Below are 20,348 nucleotides of genomic sequence, written 5' to 3' on the forward strand. Positions count from 1 at the left end.
TTTGGTTTTTATCAGTATTAGTATATCATTATTGCAAAAAGAAAAATATCATCCACATATAACACCACAATTATAAATCTGTTTTGACTAGTCTTAAAGTGCACATCAAAATTTCAAAGTCTTGGGCGCTAAGTTGATTGATTCATGTAATTGATTGATTCATGTGCAGTCAGCTCCAGCTCAGTTACCCGTCTTGAGCATTTTGTCCGTATATTGATTGCTGCTGAGTGACAGTGAACTGCCTTTGTGTGTCTCGACTCTCGGGTGTCTTCTCCTGATCTAATTGACACAACGTATGCTGGTGGCGAATTCTGCTTGTTAATTTCATGCTTGATATAAATTTAAGCTACTCAACAAATATGCTGTCCTTTTACATTGTTTAATGGAAGAAGGAAAAAAAAGAAAGCATGCTGTTCAACTTGTGGTTTGTAACTTCTGAACTTGTTGTACATTGAAATAACTTATTTCTTCATGGCTCTTGTCCCCTTCCTTTGTTTGAACTTCGGCCCTATGCATTGACACTCTAGAATCTGAGATGTAAGCTGAGATTTAGTAGCATAAAAGATCTCAAAACTTGAAGCCATAATGTTGATTGCCTTTGGTTAGTGTATCCTTCATATTTTGGTATGTGTTGTACTTGTACCATGCAGGTTTCCTTGAAATTGTTCACTCGGGTCTGCATAAAAATGTACATTATGCAGTTTGGTACAGGGCAATACCATAGATACAGCATCACTCAAGGCAGCGGCAGATGGTTGGGCTCACCTTGGTATCTGAAAGGGTGATCTTGTTGCTTGGCCTACCAATCTTGGACGCACGAGGGTCAATGGCTTGTTTATGCATCTTGTATTAAATGGGCATCAATGGCTCTGTACAATGGACTCATTGAAGCCTATGGATTTGACAAATTTGTGCAGGTATCTAACAACTGATCCTGAATTGCTAACGTTCGTCTTCTTGCATTTACATTTGGCTGGTGGCTGCAAATATGTTCAAAATTACTAGCCCAGATCCCTTAACATTCAAAAGGAGCCACCTTCAATTGTTATAAATCCTTATCCACATGCATACACCACAAAGACGGACATGTAGTTTATTTGAGTATATATGACCTGGTCGAATAAATTCACATTTTTAAGTGCCATTTGCCAGCATAATTTTTGCTTTGCATGACCTCCCACTATGTTGAGTTTAGAATTTCTACATCCTGGGCGATCTCAATTTTATGAAAGATATGATCTGACCATTCACTTGTGATTCTGATTTAGTTCATGTAGGTCGCGAAAGGTTGCAACGCTGGTAGTATTTTTCATTGCTGCAGCAACATGAGAAGCAATGTGTGGCTTCTTAACAGAAGCTGCAATTACAAATTAATTCCGTATGTTGGAAAAATTGATAGGTGGTTCAGCTCCACTAGGGAGTCATCTCATGTAGATGAGTACCTTTGGTTGGAGGGAAGAGCTTGCTACAAGCCAGTTATACAGTACTGCGGTGGCACAAAATAGGCGGTGTTTTAGTTTCAGGTTCACAGGTGCAACCCCAATGAACAGCTTGATGTAGGCTACCCATGCTTCCTGCACTGCTAATAAACAACTTGATACTGTAGATGTTATGCTTAATGGGTGCCATTTTCTTCTAAAATGTTGGATTCATTGTAAAAATCTGTCTATCTGCCCGACAGTAATAAAGGCTATATCCACGAGGTTATTTTGTTTCTTATGGTTTTGGAGCAAAGCAGCTTACATCAGAATTTCCGAGGATGGTCAATTATGGCAAGGGTAAGTGTTCGGATCCATGAATTTGTTTTCTCGTTTATTATACTTGGTATTTTATTTCAGGAAATTTATTTCACGCCCATCACAAGCATCTTAAAAAGGCAGAGCTTAGAGATTATTTCTTGGAAGAGGTTTTGGGTACTTTATTTCATTGAGTTTTGAACGAAGATCTTATTTTGTGGCCATCAAACAGGGCCTTACGTTTATATGCCTGTTCAGAAATTCCACTCAGTGTCTATATTTCTGGACATTTGGCTGTGAGTTGGCAAACCTTCTCACATCTTCTTCAGCAACCACGAATTCTGATCTCGACCGTGAAGAATGCGGCATCTTGGTCTTTTGCTTGCCGACTACCTTCCAAACGGCTGCAGTTATTCTCTTGGAGCTCTCCAGCAGAATCTGTTCTACCACTTCAGATGGAAGAAGAAGTACCTTTCTTCGATCTCTCTGGCGGAGAGACACTGTACAGAGTCTTTTGAGTATCGCTGATGCTCGAGCTATGGGACGCCGCTACGCTGAAGAATGCATCTAAAGTTGCTACATGAAATTTGAAAAAAAACAAATGCGATAAATCAAAAGAGTACCAAAATCGATCGCTACGTAGTTAGTAGATCGGTTTGGATTAAAAAGGGTTTTCCCAACCTTTTGCTTGGAATAATTAGATGATTTTGTAGTTCCGGCCACTGTTTCGCGGAGGAAAAAGGAGCTAATTAAAGGCCAGCTTTTCCCTTGCTCAATTTACACAAAATATTATGGAGTGGGAACCAGGAATTGGCCTTCTACCAGTTCAGGTGATTCCACTTCGCCATTACTATCTCAGCTAAGAAAAAAGAGTACATGTACATATTCATAAAAAATGTGTCTGCTGAATCTTTTGAGTGAATAAAAAGATTATTTCATTGTCTAGCTGAGAAACGAAGCCCTCAGTTTTTCTTCATCCATCTTGAGTATTAGGCCTCGTTTTTGTGCATGAGGGTAACACCTCAGCTATGCTTCAATTTAGTCAATGGCTGGTTCTGCTATTCACTAGACTTAGCAAAAAACGTTTATTATATATACATGTTTTTAGAAAGATAAAATATAAGAAAAAATAAAAAACAATTAGAAAACTTTAATATTACTTAAAAGTATGGAACTAAAATGGGTCAGATCCGTTACAGGCATCGTATCGTCTTTTGCTGTACCAGATCCGGTTATGAGGCCGACTTTCTGCATACATGTCCAACTAAGCTTATAAATCACATTCACATGGTCAAAGCTTATACAAACAACTTACCACCTTCGTGATATTTTAGGGATGGTTATACGTAAATCAATTCATATCGCATATGTGATCTACAAAATTTGATCGGCTTTTTAAAAATCAGGAACTGAAGGAGATCGACTTAAAGTGAAGCTTGAATTTATATATACAAGTAACAAAACAAAGTGAAAACCTTTTCTTTTAACTTCCTTGTTCAATTGGCAGGGTTTCACGATATTTGTGGCTAGATACGATCAAAATCACTGAAGATGGCTGAAGTTCTACTATTTTGAGCATTATAGAAAGAAATATCTATGACTGGAAATGGACAATGGTAGTGGCTTGGAATTGTACGGATGCTGTTTGAATTGTTGAATGGTGGAGCCACAAGTGACGCCACCTTTGTCGGCTCCCAATTGCTGAGAAAGGATGATCTAAAATCGTGGAAAAATTTTTCGTTTCCAAAATTTAACTCCCGCCCCTGCTGAAAAGGCCAGAGACTCCCCCTCCCCTCTCGAAAACTCTTTCCACTGGATTCGTGTTGAGTCGATCAACCAAGTTATGGAAAATCGGAATTAAAATCAATTTGGCGAGAAGCCGATTCAGCTTCATATTCAGCTGGATTGGCCATAAATCAGCTAAAAGTATTATTGTACATATCTTTCTAAAGAGAACACACCAAAATAATCACAATAGGAAAGCTGACAAATTTTAAAAAATATTAAAATCATGGAGAAAGACGCATGGCAACTTGAATGGGCCGATGAATTCAATCAAAGTCGAATGCTGATCAAGTTTTACAACATTGGATACACACATACTCCAGTTCCCAAATTTTGGAACTTATTAATGATAAATGAACACCGACGCCTTCCCCCACCCCACAACACATGGAACACTGTTATGCAATTTTATGAGCTGTTGTTTTCACTCACGTCCTCATTTTTTCTTCCTATCGTTGTAATCTACCAAACTTTGTCATAACAGATTTTCTTTTTATGTAGCTTTAATTGTAAGATCATTTAGTGGGCCGGCATATGTGTATGAGGAATTTCAGACATTATGGTTGTCTTAAAATAAATATCCACTTAAGTGATTGCATTTTGAGATATTACGTCATTTTAGATGGTATGTGGTAATTTTGAAATGTATAGATACCAGCACGCAATTACGGACTCTTTGATGGGATAAATCTGTAATTGTCCTCATTATATAATAGTAGTGGTCCCTGAGGTCGTGCGATGGTTGCCTGAAACATTGGTTTCTAGGGTTTTCCTCTTCCCCATCTGAGAGAGACCTCAAGCGCGCCGCACGTACCCTGGAAGACCCTGCTGCGATCTTTCCGTGCACCAGATCAGATGGATTCAGGTACACTTCCGCTTTAAGTTTAAGGTTTTGTTTAATTCAATTATTTAGCATGAGCATGATCCTATTTAGGGTATATACGTTTGGTGGTTGAAAAAAGAATCGCTTCCTTCTTTAAACGTGAATGTAGGTTGTGAATGCCCAACCACTTGTTGCCTATTGATTTGTGTGGTTGCTCTCTCATTATCTTCTCATTTTAATACGGACAATGGATATGCGTCAGATTCTAAAAAAAGAATCACTTCCCTCTTTAAACGTGAATGTAGGTCGCCGAACCACTTGTAGCCTACTGATTTGTTTGGTTGCTCTCTCATTATCTTCTCACTTTAATGCGGAAATGGACATGCGTCAGATTCTAAGAAGAAAGAATCGCTACAATCTTTAAACGTGAATGTAGGTTGTGAATGCCGAACCACTTGTTGCCTACTGATTTGTATGGTTGCTTTCCCATGATCTTCTCACTTTAATATGGACAATGGACATGCATTGATGAAACTTACACTACTGAGTAGTGTGACACAGTGGCGGCTAACAGCGGCCGGTGACTAATGAATGGCCTATAAGTTGAGCAGCCATCAGTCGAGAAGGATCAGAGACGACTCTCCTCTCATCCAGTATCCATACCCTTCACAATGGCATGATAGCCGAGAAGGATCAGAGAAGACTCTCCTCTCATCCAGTGCTATACATACCCTTCACAATGGCATCGACTTTTTGCTTCTTCCTCTTTATTTTTCTGGTCAATAGATTTCCTGCCATCTTAATTTTGGTTTTCGAAAGAAACCATTTCTTCTAGCTAGCTAGATGACGTGCTAGACTCTTCCTTCAATCGGCTGGCAGCTGGCTAAGAAAAGAGAGAGAGAGAGAGAGAGAGAGAGAGACAGAGAGAATGTTGTGTTGGTGTGCGTGTCTTTTTTCTGTTCTTTTGTCCTTAAGGGTGATTGGTTCATGAATTAAAGATGCACCTGAGCTTCACAAATTGGTGTCGGTGTACTTTATGTTTCAACTAAACCATCTAAGTTTATGCCAAAATATAAATATCCAAACGAATAAGCATCGAAGTGCATATTATTGCATTGCTACTAAAATTTCGGTGTATTTTCTGGTGTGTTCTTAACTGATGATGAACTGCCTGCACTCGACGTCCTTGACGATTAGCACTGATATATCTTAAATTTGTAGCTTGTAGGTGCGACCAGCAGCAGCGAGATGACTCCAGCGGACTACTGGAAGAAAATGCTGCCCAAAACTCCCATCCCCAAGTCTCTCCACGCCTTCTTGCCGACCACGGGTGATTCTATTAAGTACTTTCTAGTTTTTTTGGTTTCCTAAATACAGCCTTATTAAATCATATTACATGTAATAGTTGTTCGTTTCAATTTGTTCATACCTTTTTTGATGGATGTCATATGTCGTTCAGGCGCCGGTTATCCTTCCCAAAAGAAGCCTGATGCACTTTCCCTGCTCGACAGTAAAAGCTTTTTTTGGCAAAGTTACAAATACGGGACAACACCGGACCAGGTAAAGAAAGAGCATGACACTGGTTTCCTCTTCTTGAAAGAGAACTTGAAGCCAGGCAGTAAGACAAAGAAGCTGGACTTGGAGAAGAAGGAGCAAGAGACTGCGAGGGGCTGGCCGACGTTGCTGCCTCGCCAGGAGGCAAACACCTTTCCTTTCTCAACTTCCAAGCTCAGAGACATCCTCCAACGCTTTTCCATGGATCCCAACTCTGCTGACGCGCTGACCGTGAGGCACACGCTTGAAGACTGCAAGAGGGAAGCCAATGAAGGGGAGACCAGCTATTGCGTTACATCCTTAGAATCCATGGTCGACTTCGTTGTGTCCCAGCTGAAGACGAATGATGTTCAGTTGCTAACCTACTCGTTCTTGAACAAGGAAGAAAGAGAGACCAAGAGCAGAGTGTACACAGTTCAGCCCGGTGTGATCGAATTGGCCGCACAAACCACAGTGGCGTGTCACGTCCAGTCGTACCCATATGCAGTGTTCTACTGCCACACGGTTCCGAAAACCAAAACTTACATTGTTCCATTGGTTGCTGAAGAAGATAGCACCAGAGTGAGGGCAGGGGCTGTGTGCCACACTGACACATCTTCATGGAACAAGAACCATGCCGCTATGCTGGCACTAGGAATCAAGCCGGGAACTCCTCTTTGTCACTTCCTTTCTCATGGTCACGTTGTGTTTGTTCCCAACTCTGCTCTTAACATGTCCGCAGTACGCCGGTCCGCTAGTATGGCCTAGCTTTATCAGTGCCTGGCATATGTGTGGTATAAGCGTTCTCAGTATGTGTAGGCAACGATGGTGCCAGTGTATGGTTGTACTGCTGCTTGTTTGCCGCGCTCTTTGTTCGTGTAATCATAATCAGGTATATGTCTTTTGTGCAAGCAATGTGAATAAATATGGTGTTGTTTGTGTTGTATGTTCGCATGCATGGATCCAATTCTTGGAAATGCAGAACTTTTTGGATGACTTAACTGAATCTTCCGGGCATGATGAAAGCATCATCTTTTGAATAGTCAATAATTGACTAGAAAATTTGTGTTTTAGTTTAATAAAAAAAAGTAGGCTAATTTTCTGATATGTATAATTAGATTCAGATAGCTGGAGAGAGAGAGGGCAAGCCTATTAGGACCGAAGCTGGTTATGTACCATGTCTGTGTATGTAATTTTATGTCATTTTAAGTATGACAAAAAAAGTTTATAAGTAATATAACAAGAAACTTTTTATAGGGATAAAAATAAAAATTACAGAAAAGAAGATTTTTCAATTCAATAAAGGTAAAATTCGTCAACCCATATATACATATTGTTATGACCAACATACCTCTTTAAGTAGTAAAAAAGCATTTTCATTTTTTTGTCCCTTTTATAGCGTTATCTCATAAATATTTTATTATTTCATAAACATTATTTTGTGTTATTTCATACATCCCTTATTATCTCATATATATTTTATTATCTCATAAACATTATCTCATACCTGTGTGTCGCGTTATCTCATAAATTTTTTGTTATCTCATAAGTATTATCTCATACATTTTTATATTCATTATCTCATAAACATGATCTTATACTTATTAATTATTTCATATAGAATTGTTATCTCTTTGAACTGAACATGATGAAAGTAATTGTTCATAAAAGTAATTGTTCATATCTAATGGCATGATTTGACATAATAGTTACAACCACCATGGCTTCAACAACCCCATTGAGGCAAGTCAAACTGAAGCCATTTAATGAGGAACAGTGGCAAAGGAAGGGAGGTCACATAGTTTTGAACCCCATTAAAATTTTGAAACTACAATTTGACTGTTGCAATGAAAAATGTCTATCTCGGCCCTTGCATTGCCCTCTCCGTGACTGGATTAGATGTGTTGAGCCGATATACTAGCATAAGAGAGAGAGAGAGAGAGAGAGAGAGAGAGGGAGAGAGCCGATAAAATGGAAATATATAATAAAATTTGGGGACAAGAGGTCCCCTAAATATAAAAACAATCAGCAAAGAGAGAGAGAGAGAGGGAGAGAGACCTGAGGTGCAAGGATTTATACGGATTTGAGGATTGCAAATTTGTTTGTTTAAGTATTTTTCTAGTGAACCATGAGAGTTCTTAATATGTTAAAAATTAAGGATCAGATCAATGGGTATCTAGAATTCCAAAATATTGTGGTTTCTGATCTGAAGCTAACAAACGTCATTTAAGTGTGGCATCCGGCGTTCCCCTGAACATAAGATCACTGTGATCGTGTCAACCCCTCTTGGAAAGAAATCTCCACTCGTCGAATCCGTTTATGGACGTTGAGCAATAAAAGGAAGTTGTAGTTAAGGATAAGTCCAAGCAAATCGCACATGGAGATAGAAACAAATCTAAGGATGGAAATAAATCTTGTAATTTCTATAAATTATGTAAACAGGATTTAGCTACAAAAAAAAGGTGAAAGAAAGAAGCGCAACAATTTCCTACATAGTGGAACCTCGTTTCTCTTTGGATGAAAAAAAAAAGGAGTTGATAGAAAGTGGAGGTAGGCACGTCAGCCGAACCACTATAACCCATTTGTGTGTGCTTCTCCTTTTCTGAACCATCTCAATTTTATAACCAAGAATTTTACCTGCTTTTAGCCAACGCTTTGTTTTTGGTATCTTTTTTCTCTTGAGCAAAAGAATGCAATGAAGAGTTGTGCATTAAGGTTCGGTATAAATATTGCACCCCTACCAATATTTCATCGTCTTTTCCATGTTCGTAAGTGGGTTTAGTTGGTTGGGTTTACTATTCATCAAACAAGTTGTGGGCGAGAAAGAACTTATAATCCTTATCATCGTAATTGATTGATTCATGTAAAGTCACCTCCAGTTCAGTTACCCGTCATGAGCATTTTGTTCGTATATTGATTGCTGCTGAGTGACAGGGAACTGCCCTTGTGCGTCTCGGGTGTCTTTTCCTTGATCTAATTGACCCAAAGTATGCTAGTGGCGAATTCTGCTTGTTAGTTTTATTTTTGATATAAATTTAAGCTACTCAACAAATATGCTGTCCTTTTACATTGCTTAATAAAAGAAGAAAAAAAAAACATGCTGTACAACTTGTGGTTTGTAACTTCTGAACTATACATTGAAATAATTTATTTCTTCATGGTTCCCGGTTCCTTCCTTTGTTTGAACTTGGGCCCTATGCATTAACACTCTAGAATCTGAGACTTGAGCTGAGATTTAGTAGCATGAAAAATGTCAAAGCTTGAGGCCATAATGTCGATTGCCTTTGGTCAGTGTATCCTTCATATTTTGGTATGTGTTGTACTTGTACCATGCAGGCTTCCTTGAAATTGTTCACTCGGATCTGCATAACAATGTCCACTATGCAGTTTGGTACAGGGGAAGCAACAGCAACTGCAAGACCATAGATACAGCATCACTCAAGGCTGCGGCAGATGGTTGGGGCTCACCTTGGTATCTGAAAGGGTGATCTTGTTGCTATGGCTACCAATCTTGGACGCACGAGGGTCAATGGCTTGTTTATGCATCTTGTATTAAATGGGCATCAATGGCTCTGTACAATGGACTCACTTTAAGCCTATGGATTTACCAAATTTGTGCAGGTATCTAACAACTGATCCTGAATTGCTAACGTTCGTCTTCTTGCATTTACATTTGGCTGGTGGCTGCAAATATTTTCAAGATTACTAGCCCAAAACCCTTCACATTCAAAAGGAGCCACCTTCAATTGTTATAAATCCATATCCACATGCATGCACCACAAAGACCGACATGCAGTTTATTTGTGTATATATGACCTGGTCGAATAAATTCACATTTTTAAGTGCCATTTGCCAGTATAGTTTTTGCTTTGCATGACCTCCCACTATGTTGAGTTTAGAATTTCTACATCCTGGGCGATCTCAATTTTATGAAAGATATGATCTGACCATTCACTTGTGATTCTGATTTAGTTCATGTAGGTCGCGAAAGGTTGCAATGCTGGTAGTATTTTTCATTGCTGCAGCAACATGAGAAACAATGTGTGGCATCTTAACAGAAGCTGCAATTACAAATTAATTCCGTGTGTTGGAAAAATTGATAGGTGGTTCAGCTCCACTAGGGAGGCATCTCATGTAGATGAGTACCTCTTGAAGGGAAGAGCTGGCTACAAACCAGTTATACAGTACCGCGGTGGCACGAAAGTAGTTGGTGTTTTAGTTTCAGGTTCACTGTTGCCCCAATAAACAGCTTATTGTAGGCTATCCATGCTTTCTGCACAAGTAATAAACAACTTGACACTGTTGATGTTATGCTTAAGGAGTGCCATTTTCTTCTAAAATGTTGGTTTTACAGTTTCTAAAACTCTGTTTATCTGACCGATAGCCACCAGGTTATTGTGTTTCTTATGGTTTTGGAGCAAAGCAGCTTTCATCTGAACGTCTGAGGATGGTCAATTATGTTAATGGTAAGGGTTCGGATCCATGAATTCTTTTCTTTTCAGGAAATTTATTTCATGCCCATCCCATGCATGTTAAAAAGGAAGAGGTTGGAGATTATTTCTTTGAAGAGGTTTTGGGTACTTTATTTCATGGAGATTTGAACTAAGATTTTATTTTGTGGCCATCTGGAAGGAATGGGAAGGATTAAGCAATCCCTCCTTTGTTTGGTTGGCTAATTAGAAAGGATGGAAAGGGAGGGAAAGAGACAAAGTATGTTTGGTTGCGAGGGGAGGGAAAGGAAAGGATAGATTAGTGTAAATCCAATCCCTCCCAAATCGGAGGGATTGGGAGGGAAAGAAAAGGAAAGGAAGATGAAAAGTTTTTTTTGCCCATAATACCCATGAGGACCCACGTTTAAAAGAAAAACGGAAGAAGATTTTAGTCTTTTCTTTTCTTTCCTTTCTATCCAAACAAGTTTTTTAATCACCTATTTCCTTTTCTTTCCATTTCATTCTTTTCCCTTCCTTTCCTCTTCCCTTCCCTTTCCTTTCCTTTCCTTCCCTTTCCTTTTTATCCAAACAAGTTTTTTAATCACCTATTTCCTTTTCTTTCCATTTCATTCTTTTCCCTTCCTTTCCTCTTCCCTTCCCTTTCCTTTCCCTTCCTTTCCCTCCCTTCCTTTCCCTCCCTTTCCCTCCAACCAAACTGGGCGTAAGAGTTGACAACCCTTCTCACATCTTCTTCAGCAACCATGAATTCTGATCTCGACCGTGAAGAATGTGGCGTCTTGGGCTTCTGCTTGCCGACTACCTTCTAAACGGCTGTAGTTATTCTCTTGGAGCACTGCATCAGAATCTGTTCTACCACTTCAGATGGAAGAAGTACCTTTCTTCGATCTCTCTGGCGGATTACACTGTTCAGAGTCTTTGAGTGTAGCTGATGCTGGAGTTGTGGGACGCCGCTATGCTGAATAGTTTCCGGACTGCGTGGAGATGGGTTCCTGCTCAAATGCGAGAATCATCCATTCCCACACCATAACTTCTGGTTTCAATGCCAGAAGCTTCATTCTGAATAGCATAATTGATGTTTACGCGAAGTTTGGAAGATTGCATGATGCACGTTGGTTGTTCGAAAAAAGGCTCCGCAGGGACGTAGTTGCCCATACGACGCTTATCGCAGCATACTGGAAGCATGGGCAAGTGGGAACAGCAAGAGAATTATTCGATGGAATGCTCATCCGTGATGTTGTTTCGTACAACGCTATTATTTCGGGCCATGTTCAGAATGGGCAAGGTTATTCTGTCATACAACTCTTTCTTGAGATGGCCAGGATTGAACTCCGGCCTGATGATTTTACATTCACCAGCGTGCTTAGTGCCTCTGGTAGCGTAACAGATAGAACTCACGGATGCAGATTCATTCTCCGTTGGTTAAAGCTGGATTTGGACGAATTGTGTCTGTTGGTAATGTTCTGGTTTCGATGTACTTGACATGTGAGTTGGTGGCTTCTGCTTGTCAAGTATTTGATGAAATGCTACAGAAAGATGAATTCACTTGGATTACTGTCCTTACTGGTTATGGAAAGTCCGGCAATGTTGAGGCTTCTCGCCAACTGTTTGATGGAATGACTAAGAAGTTTCACTTGGCTTGTAATGCAATTATTGCTGGTTATGCACAATTTGGGTGTTACAGGGGAGCACTCGAATTGTTTGCTAACATGCTGGAGGAATGGATAAAGCTTGATGAATTCACATTCACGAGTATTCTTAGTGCTTTTGCCAATTGCAGGTTCCTTCGGGAAGGTATGGAGGTTCATGGATATATACTGCGTAGGCCAACAAGATTGTCATTGCATGTCTGCAACCTTGTTTCCTTATACACAAAGTGTGCAAAATTGGATGTTGCTATATAGTTATTTAATCGAATGCCAGAAAGAGACCTTGTCTACTGGAATGCCATTGTGTGTGGTTACGTCGATTCTGGGGAGGTTGAAGTCGCATGGAAACTTTTGAAAAGATGAACGAGAGAAGTCTGCTTACTTGGACTCTGATGATCTCTGGATTTGCACAAAACGGATGTGGTGAGGAAGTTAAAGCTGTTTAACAGAAAGCAGCACGTGGGAACAAAGCCTTGTGACTTCACTTTTGCAGGTGCATTTACTGCTTGTGCGACCTTGGAGCTCTAAGGGATGGCTATCAGCTTTATTCTCAGCTGATCCAACTCGGCCTTGATTCAAGCATTTCTGCTGGTATTGCATTGGTGACCATGTATGTCAGGTGAGAAGCTTTTGATGCTGCCCACGAAGCTTTCTGCCCAATCCCACAGGCAGATTCAGTGTCTTGGAATGCAATGATTGCAGCTCTAGGGCAACATGGGTATGGGGAAGAGGCATTGAATCTCTTTGAGCAGATGTTGCATGAAGGAATTGAACCTGATCGTATCACTTTCCTCACGGTTCTCTCTGTTTGTAGCCATGCTGGTCTTGTGGAAGAGGGATGCAAATACTTCAAGTCTATGGGTAAAGATTATGGCATTAAGGCCTGGTTCAGATCACTATGCAAGTTTCATTGATATATTAGGTCGAGCAGGACGAACAGCTGAAGCTAAAGAAGTAATTTGATTCGATGCCTACCGAGCCTGATTCACGTAAGGGAATCACTTCTAGCAGAGCAGGTTACAGGACTCGTGGCAACTTGGAGCTTGGCATTCAGGCAGCAGAGAAGCTTCTTCAGCTGAGACCGCAGCACGGTGGAACATATATGTTATTATCGAATATGTACGCTGCAGGTCGGAAATGGGGAGAAATCGCAAAGGGTGAGGTAAGTGATGAACGACAGAGGAGTGAAGAAACAACCTGGATGCAGTTTGGTTGATGTGGAAAACCAAGTGCATGTTTTCTTGGGGGATGATACTGCTCATCCTGAGGTCAAAAAGGTCTACAGTTTTCTGGATATGTTGGGTGCAGCGATCAGGAAGTTGGGTTATATACCTAATACAAAGTTTGTGTTGCATGATGTGAAACTCAACCAGAAAGAATAGAACCTGTCGACTCACAGTGAGAAGCTGGCCATTGGGTACGCGCTTCTGAAATTGCCTGTGGATTCTCCAGTTAGGGTCGAATCTAAGGATCTGTGGGGATTGTCATAATGCAATTAAGTTCATAACAATGGTGATCAAGCTGGAGATAATTGTGAGAGATGGAATGCGATTCCACCATTTCAGAGGTGGAGAGTGTTCTTGTGGAAATTACTGGTGACTCGGTAGTGGCACCAGGAGCATCGTAGTCCTCTTGGATGCAGAAAAGTTTAGTATGGCAACTCCTTGGGACAATGGAACCATTAGCATCGAATGGGCACCTCTAAGTATGATTTTCCTTGCAAGAATTAATGATCTTCGTTGAGAAGAACTAACAATGTTGCTTTATCCTGTTAACATGTTACTTCCTAAAGCAATAGAAATGATATTTCTAAATGGTTCCCTCGTTAGTGGAGCTTACTGAGAATTTGATTATAATGCCGCTTTATTCACAACCTTCACCAAATAAACTAAAAAACGTCAGTTTGAGAGGATATTTTGGCCATCCAGCCTGTTTCTGCGGATGGCAACCACAGAATTTTGCTACATTCTATTACAACAAAAGGTGTTACTTGAGAGAGTGATTCATCTGTCTTATTGATGGTTGTCTAGCAAACACTTTAAAGAGATTTGGTAAAAGAATCGAATTGGCAGAGAACTTCAGTAATCTGCGCATGAGCCAACTAGAATCTTGTTACTTTCATCTTTTTTGGGATACGTTTGCTAAAGGCTCTCTGTATTGTCTGGCTATTATTGCTGCTACAAGCAAACTTTGCAGTATCCAAATATTAAATTCAAGATCAGCAGCACCTCCCTAAGCAGTTTATTTATTAAAAAAAAAAAAGAAGAAGAAGAAGAAATGAGATGGTAACAGAACAAAAGTTGCTTCACATGGAAATAACAAATATCTATAGTTCTAGTTTTGCTGAGACTGGAATACTATTTCTATGGAAATAAGCTAAAGGAAAAGAGGCATCTTCTTCATGAAAATCTCCTGAGATGCTCATATAAACAACTACTGATATACCTATCCCTAAGATGCGACTTGTGGCCGTGCATCCGAGTTTATGAGAAGACTGCCAAACGAGGTCTCATGTTTGACGCTATACAGATGACTTGATATCTTCCAGCGATCCTGATTTCCGTTCAGCTGATTTGTCAATGAACCAGCAAAAAAAAATTATTATATGCACATATTTCTAGAAAACAGAAAATATAAGAAAATTCAAAGACAATTAGAAAAATTTAACAATATTTGGAAAATATGTAACTAAAATGGATCAGACCAGATCCGGTTTTGAAGTCGACTTGCTAGGTATTTAGATTCACTGGCTAGAGGCATGCTACATACATGTCAAACAAACAACTTGCTATCTTGTCTCCTTGATGATATTTTGGAGATGGTTATACATAAATCAGTTCACACATGTGATCTGCAAAATTTGATCAGCTTTTTGAAGGTCAGGAACTGAAGATCGACTGGTCCAATGACTCATAGTAATGAATCAAATTATATATATATATATATATATATATATATATATATGTGTGTGTGTGTGTGTGTGTGTGTGTGTGTGTGTGTGTGTGTGTGTGTGTGTATGTATGTATGTATGTATGTATGTATTTGTTTTTTGTTAAATAGCATGTCTTCAGTTTCATTTTCATGCTGCTTTTGAAAGTAAAAATTTAATTTATATATGAAAGTATTAAAACAAAGCAAAAAACTAAGACATAACGCTCAAGTGAAAACCTTTTCTTTAATTTCTTGTTTAATTGGCAGGGTTTCGCTCGACTCGTGGCCATATAGGACTAAAATAACAGAAGATGGATGAACTTCAATTATTTTGAGTATTACAGAAAGAAATATGCTAAAAAAATTAATTGAAAAAGGACAAAGGTGGTGCAACTTAGTGGCTTAGAATTATACGGATGCTGTTTGCATTATTGAACTGTTGCGCAACCAAGTGGCTTCACCTTTGTCGTCTTCCAATTAGCGAGAAAGAAAAAGGCATCCAAAATTGTGAAAGGATACATGAAAAGTTTTTGCATTATTTTGAGCATTATGGAAAGAAAATTTCTTTAATTGGAAATGGATACGGATGATGTTTGCATTAGAGGCTTCCAATAAATGAGGAAGGATGATTCAAAGTTGTGGAAAGATACATGAAAAGATTTCTCATTACAAAAACTAACTAGAGCTTCCTTTACGTAGCTTCAGTGGGTCTAAGTTCTCTTCATTGAGTGAGAGCTAGGTTTACAACCCATCATTCAAAAAAGAGAGCCGAGGCCTCTTCCCTTTCCGTATGACTCATGAGTTGAGGGCAGTTTCGATGCCTGGATGGTTATGATGCACCTTTATTTTCGTGTTGTGTTGGCTGCTTCGAAAGGTTTAGAGACATAACATCCATGAAAATCAAACTTGCAATACGTTTTCTACGAGTCAACTAGCCGATTTAGCAAAGCTTATAAGCCCAGAAGTGAGTAGGTCCATTTCAATGGCCTAGAAGGAACTGCTTGAGAAATAGAGTTTTTTAGCTGACCACAACTGTCAGTAGAGGCTCAAAGATGATACAATTCCTTTTTAACATCGTTGACAGATACTCCACAAGTTGATCTTCAAGTATGTTTTGTGGTAAAGGCCGTTTCTGGCTTCTTCTTGGTTTTGCTTGGTTTTTTTTTTTTACTTGTGAGGAGTTGTTGTGTTAGTAACTGTAGTTTTTTTGGCTTTCTAGATAGATGCATGGCATCCGGGTGACTCCAGACTTTTGTACATCTTTTTTTGTCGTGTATATATTATTCCTTCTTAATAAATGGTGGGGAGCCTACCTCCCAGCATAAGCATCCTTCATTGGAGTATGTCCATTTCAATGGAAGAAAGGTTAACAAAACCATTATCTAATGGCATGATTTAACATAATAGTCACAACCACTATTCACCAGGCTTCAGCCTAACAGCCCTTGTGATTTTGAGAAAAGAAACATTTTACTTGTAAATTTTGAAAATTTTAGTTTAACATATATAAAAAAAATAAAAATTATATTTCAGCCACTTTTAAATTTTTTATCTATGCCCTTACTGAAATGACCAAGGATTTCCCTTCCATAGCGCAAAAAAATTTTTCCAGTGGATTCGATGTCTTGAATTGATCTCCTAAACGTGTAATGTTATGGAAAATCGGAATTTGAATCAATTTGGCCAGCTTCATATTCATACTCATCTGGATTGGCCACAGATCAGCAAAAACTAAATATTCTTGTACGTATCTTTCCAAAGAGAACACAAGAAAATAACTACAATCGGAGAGCCGAAAATATTTCAAAAATAAAACCATGAAACAAGACGCCTTGAATGGGCTGATGAATTCAATCGAAGTCCAATGTTGATCAAGTTCTACAACATTGGATGCACGCATGCTTTAGTTCTACAGTATTTAAAAAAATCAACAATCACAAGATTTGCCAAATTTTCGGTGAGCAGAAAAGCTCGTTTTCTTTCACAGAAAATAACTTGAATTTTGGTTGTTGTCAAGGACAAATGAACACCCTCAGCTTGAAGCTCGAGCCGAGGCTCGGTTCGGCTCGAACCTGTTAAAATAAAAAATTTATATTTTTAAAATATAAAATAAATACATTTTTGTTAAAATAAAAATAATATCAAAAAGATATCATACCCTATCGGGTCGACTCGGACCGATTTTTTCGGAGTCAATCAGATCCAGACCGGATCGGTACCCAATGCCCAAGTCTAGTTAACCGTTGAAGAAGGATCAGAGAACGCTATCCATACCTTCACAATGGCCTCAACTTTTTTGCTTCCTTCCTCCTCTCTGTCTTTATGGTAAATAGATTTTCTGCCCTCCTAACTTTGGTTTTTTTGAAAGAAACCATCTCTTACCACCTTAGGATTTAAACGCAAGTGTCTTCTTTATTCTTACTACTTATTGCTAGCAAAATAATTGGAAGTGGAGCCCATGCATTATTTAATTGCCAGCGCCGCCTTTGTCGGTTTCCAGATAATCAGGAAGAATGCATGCATTTAAAATTGTTGAAAGAGTATATTACAAAAGAAAACAAATCAATCATAAGAGCTCTCAAACTTATTAGTTTTGGTTTCTAATCTTTAAAGCATGCGAAAGTCTTGGCGATAAGAAACAGCAACTATTTTAAAATTTATAAAGAATAACTTAATTTTGGTTCTTATCAACTCATAAATGGGGCAAAGCCAGATTACATTTTTTTTTTTAATGCCCGAAAACTCAAGTTCTGACTCTATAAATCGAGTCACTGATCCTTGGAGAAGGATCAGAGGAACATACTCCTCTCTCATCCACTACTGTCAAGTATCCCTCCAATCTCCATCTACCACAATGGCCGCGACTTTTTTCTTCCTCCTCTCTGTCTTACTGGTAATGCGATCTCCTGTGTGCCATCTTTTGGTCTTCCAAAGTAATCATCTCTGTTTCTTGGCATAATGTGCTAGCCTTGTTCCCCCACTCAGCTTTTAGTTGGTTGAGAGAGAGAGCTTGAGTATGCGTAGGTGTTTGGTTTCGTGTGTTTGAATTTGTTGTCACAATTATATCAGAGGGAGAGAGAGAGAGAGACCTGAGATCCATGGATTTATAAGGTTCTGAGGATTGCATTTTTGTTTGCTTAAGTTTTTTTTCAAGTGAAGCACCAGAGCTCTTAATATGATAAAAATTAAGGACCTGATCGATGGGATCTAGGATTTCAAGCTATCATGATTTCGGATCTGAAGCTAGCAAACAAACGCCATCTAAGTGTGGCATCCGGCGTCCCCCTGAGCACAAGATGAAAGCGATCTTGTCACCCCCAATAATTTTGCCTGCTCAAGGCGACGCTCTGTTTCTGGTGTCTTCTCTCTTGATCATGAAAACCATTGAAAGAAATAAACTGAAGAGTTGTTCATTGAAGTTGCGTATAAATATTGCACTGCTAATCCACACCGGATGGGGCTTGTTTGGCCGAACTGCCCGTCGGCAAACCCAAATATTTCTGATCGCTTTACCCTGCCTGTAATTTGCAGCTTTTGGGTGCGGCCAGCAGCAGCAAGGAGACGATCAGTCCAGTGAGCTACTGGAATAAATTGCTGCCCAAAACTCCCATCCCCAAGTCTCTCCATGCCTTCTTGCCTGCAGGTAATTCTAATGAAAACAAGTGCTTGTACTACTTGCTACTCATTTTCAAGATGTTTAAGCTGAAAGAGATCAAGAGTTCAATTGTGAAGGTGCATCACTTGGCTCCTGGAAGCTGGCCAAGCTTGCCTTTTAAGAGAGAAAACAGGAAAACTGATTATATTGAATACTTGGAATTTCTATCATGTAATTAAACAAAGATTGAGGACGCGTAACTTATCCAATAACCTATATATGATGAATGACTAGCCATGTGGCCTACATAAAAGATCGAGGACCGGAACAGAGAAGTCGTGAACTTTGGTTTAGTTTCATACGTATTTTATAGGTAAAATTGGAATTGAACCAAGGTCATGATTCATCGGCGCCCTCAACAAATCCAAGGTCGTTCCTTCGGTTTTTTGAAATGGTCCATCGTGAATATATATGATAGATATATACTTTTCAGCTTCGCATTCGCGTTTATATGTAACAATTGTTCGTTTGAATTCGTTCATACTTTGCGGATGGATTTCTCGTTCAGGCTCCACGGATCCTTCCCAAAGCAAGTATGCTAGCAGTGTGCCGTTCGACCGTTGCTCTTGGCAAGAGTATAAACATGGAGCAACACTAGATGAGGTGATTCAGGGAGGGCATGGGCTCAGGTTCCTCTTCTTGGAACAGAACCTGAAGCCAGGAAGCAAGACTAAGAAGCTGGACTTCGAGAAGAAGATCCGGTGGCCAACCCTGATACCTCGCAAAGAAGCAGAGGCCTTTCCTTTCTCAACTTCCAAGCTCGGAGACATCCTCAAACAGTTCAAGATTGATCCCAACTCGGCCACCGCATCGAAGCTGAGGCAAACGCTCAAGGACTGTGAGAGGGAACCCGATGAAGGCGAGACCAGCTTCTGCGCTACATCCTTGGAATCCTTGGCCGACTTTGCTGTGTCCCAGCTCAAGACAGATGATATTCAGTTGCTAACCTACTCATTCGTGAACAAGGAAGAAAAAGATCCAAAGAGCAGGGTGTACACGGTTCAGCATGGTGTGGTTGAATTGGCCTCACGTCGAGCAGTGGCGTGCCACATTGAGTCGTATCCTTATGCAGTGTTCTACTGCCACACGACTGTCAACACCAAAACTTACATTGTTCCACTGATTGCAGAGGAAGATGGAACCAGATTGAGTGCGGGGGCTGTGTGCCACATTGACACTACTTCATGGAACCCAAAACATGCCACTATGCTGGCACTAGGAATCAAGCCAGGAACTCCTGTTTGCCACTTCCTTTCTCATGGTCACTTTATGTTTGTTCCCAACTCTGCTTCTGAAGAAATCCCCATGCAGATGGCATAATCCCTCTTCACCCTGCTTTCTTAGAATCTACTATGTACGTGGTCTAAACCTTTAGCAACACCTAGCCTGTATGTGTATATAGGCAACGATGGTGAGTTATATGGGTTGTACAACTGCATCTTTTCCTGTTTTATGTGAGTATATTATCCATCTAAGATGTTCAGGAATGATTGGAAACATGGGTGAACTTACGATTACTCCCTTCAACTGAAGAATAATATCTGTCACCATTTGCGATTGACATGAATAGCAGCATCCACTATAATTAATCAAACTGATGATCAGGCTTTGCTCAGACCTTCACCCACCAGCCTAACCAAAACAAGACTTCCTTGTTAGATTGGTGTTAATCTTTTCTTCTTCTTTTTCCATATGAAGGCGTTTGTCTGAAGTTAGTGTCATCCCTTTTTTTCCTTCTTTTCGAATTTCCTCTTCTCCCAAGCATGTGAAGTACAATTTCAACTTTCA

General features: G+C 39.6%; 4 protein-coding genes across 4 annotated transcripts; all 4 read left to right on the forward strand.

The window, feature by feature from the left end:
* The first annotated feature begins 5,605 nt into the window (after nt 1-5,605).
* On the forward strand, nt 5,606-6,725 carry LOC116246990 (BURP domain-containing protein 5-like). Its single transcript, XM_050076032.1, has 2 exons — nt 5,606-5,687; nt 5,804-6,725. The coding sequence occupies exon 2, from the start codon at nt 6,100-6,102 to the stop codon at nt 6,643-6,645; it is 546 nt and encodes a 181-aa protein (XP_049931989.1). The 5' UTR covers nt 5,606-5,687; nt 5,804-6,099; the 3' UTR covers nt 6,646-6,725.
* A 4,584-nt stretch (nt 6,726-11,309) lies between these two features.
* Nucleotides 11,310-12,888, forward strand: LOC116246996 (pentatricopeptide repeat-containing protein At1g25360-like). The gene is made up of 4 exons (XM_031618937.1): nt 11,310-11,780; nt 11,858-12,105; nt 12,468-12,576; nt 12,643-12,888. Exons 1-4 carry the CDS (start codon nt 11,310-11,312, stop codon nt 12,886-12,888), a joined length of 1,074 nt encoding a protein of 357 aa, XP_031474797.1.
* Nucleotides 12,889-12,941: 53 nt separating this feature from the next.
* Nucleotides 12,942-13,573, forward strand: LOC116246997 (pentatricopeptide repeat-containing protein At1g25360-like). Its single transcript, XM_031618938.1, has 2 exons — nt 12,942-13,136; nt 13,427-13,573. The coding sequence occupies exons 1-2, from the start codon at nt 12,942-12,944 to the stop codon at nt 13,571-13,573; spliced, it is 342 nt and encodes a 113-aa protein (XP_031474798.1).
* A 4,063-nt stretch (nt 13,574-17,636) lies between these two features.
* On the forward strand, nt 17,637-20,030 carry LOC116247257 (BURP domain-containing protein 5-like). Its single transcript, XM_031619308.2, has 3 exons — nt 17,637-17,798; nt 18,437-18,548; nt 19,069-20,030. The coding sequence occupies exons 1-3, from the start codon at nt 17,637-17,639 to the stop codon at nt 19,878-19,880; spliced, it is 1,086 nt and encodes a 361-aa protein (XP_031475168.2). The 3' UTR covers nt 19,881-20,030.
* The last annotated feature ends 318 nt before the right edge of the window (nt 20,031-20,348 follow it).

This window comes from Nymphaea colorata, chromosome 2 (assembly GCF_008831285.2).
Source record: "Nymphaea colorata isolate Beijing-Zhang1983 chromosome 2, ASM883128v2, whole genome shotgun sequence".
Classification (NCBI taxonomy): domain Eukaryota; kingdom Viridiplantae; phylum Streptophyta; class Magnoliopsida; order Nymphaeales; family Nymphaeaceae; genus Nymphaea; species Nymphaea colorata.

Coding starts and splice junctions, on each gene's coding strand:
- LOC116246996 (XM_031618937.1), top strand. CDS start 11,310: ATGGGTTCCTGCTCAAATGCGAGAATCATCCATTCCCACACCATAACT. Junction 11,781..11,857: donor TGGACGAATTGTGTCTGTTG/GTAATGTTCTGG, acceptor GAAATGCTACAG/AAAGATGAATTCACTTGGAT. Junction 12,106..12,467: donor AGTGCTTTTGCCAATTGCAG/GTTCCTTCGGGA, acceptor TCACTTTTGCAG/GTGCATTTACTGCTTGTGCG.
- LOC116246990 (XM_050076032.1), top strand. CDS start 6,100: ATGGATCCCAACTCTGCTGACGCGCTGACCGTGAGGCACACGCTTGAA.
- LOC116247257 (XM_031619308.2), top strand. CDS start 17,637: ATGCCCGAAAACTCAAGTTCTGACTCTATAAATCGAGTCACTGATCCT. Junction 17,799..18,436: donor TCCTCCTCTCTGTCTTACTG/GTAATGCGATCT, acceptor TGTAATTTGCAG/CTTTTGGGTGCGGCCAGCAG. Junction 18,549..19,068: donor CCATGCCTTCTTGCCTGCAG/GTAATTCTAATG, acceptor TTTCTCGTTCAG/GCTCCACGGATCCTTCCCAA.
- LOC116246997 (XM_031618938.1), top strand. CDS start 12,942: ATGCCTACCGAGCCTGATTCACGTAAGGGAATCACTTCTAGCAGAGCA. Junction 13,137..13,426: donor GAGAAATCGCAAAGGGTGAG/GTAAGTGATGAA, acceptor TGGATTCTCCAG/TTAGGGTCGAATCTAAGGAT.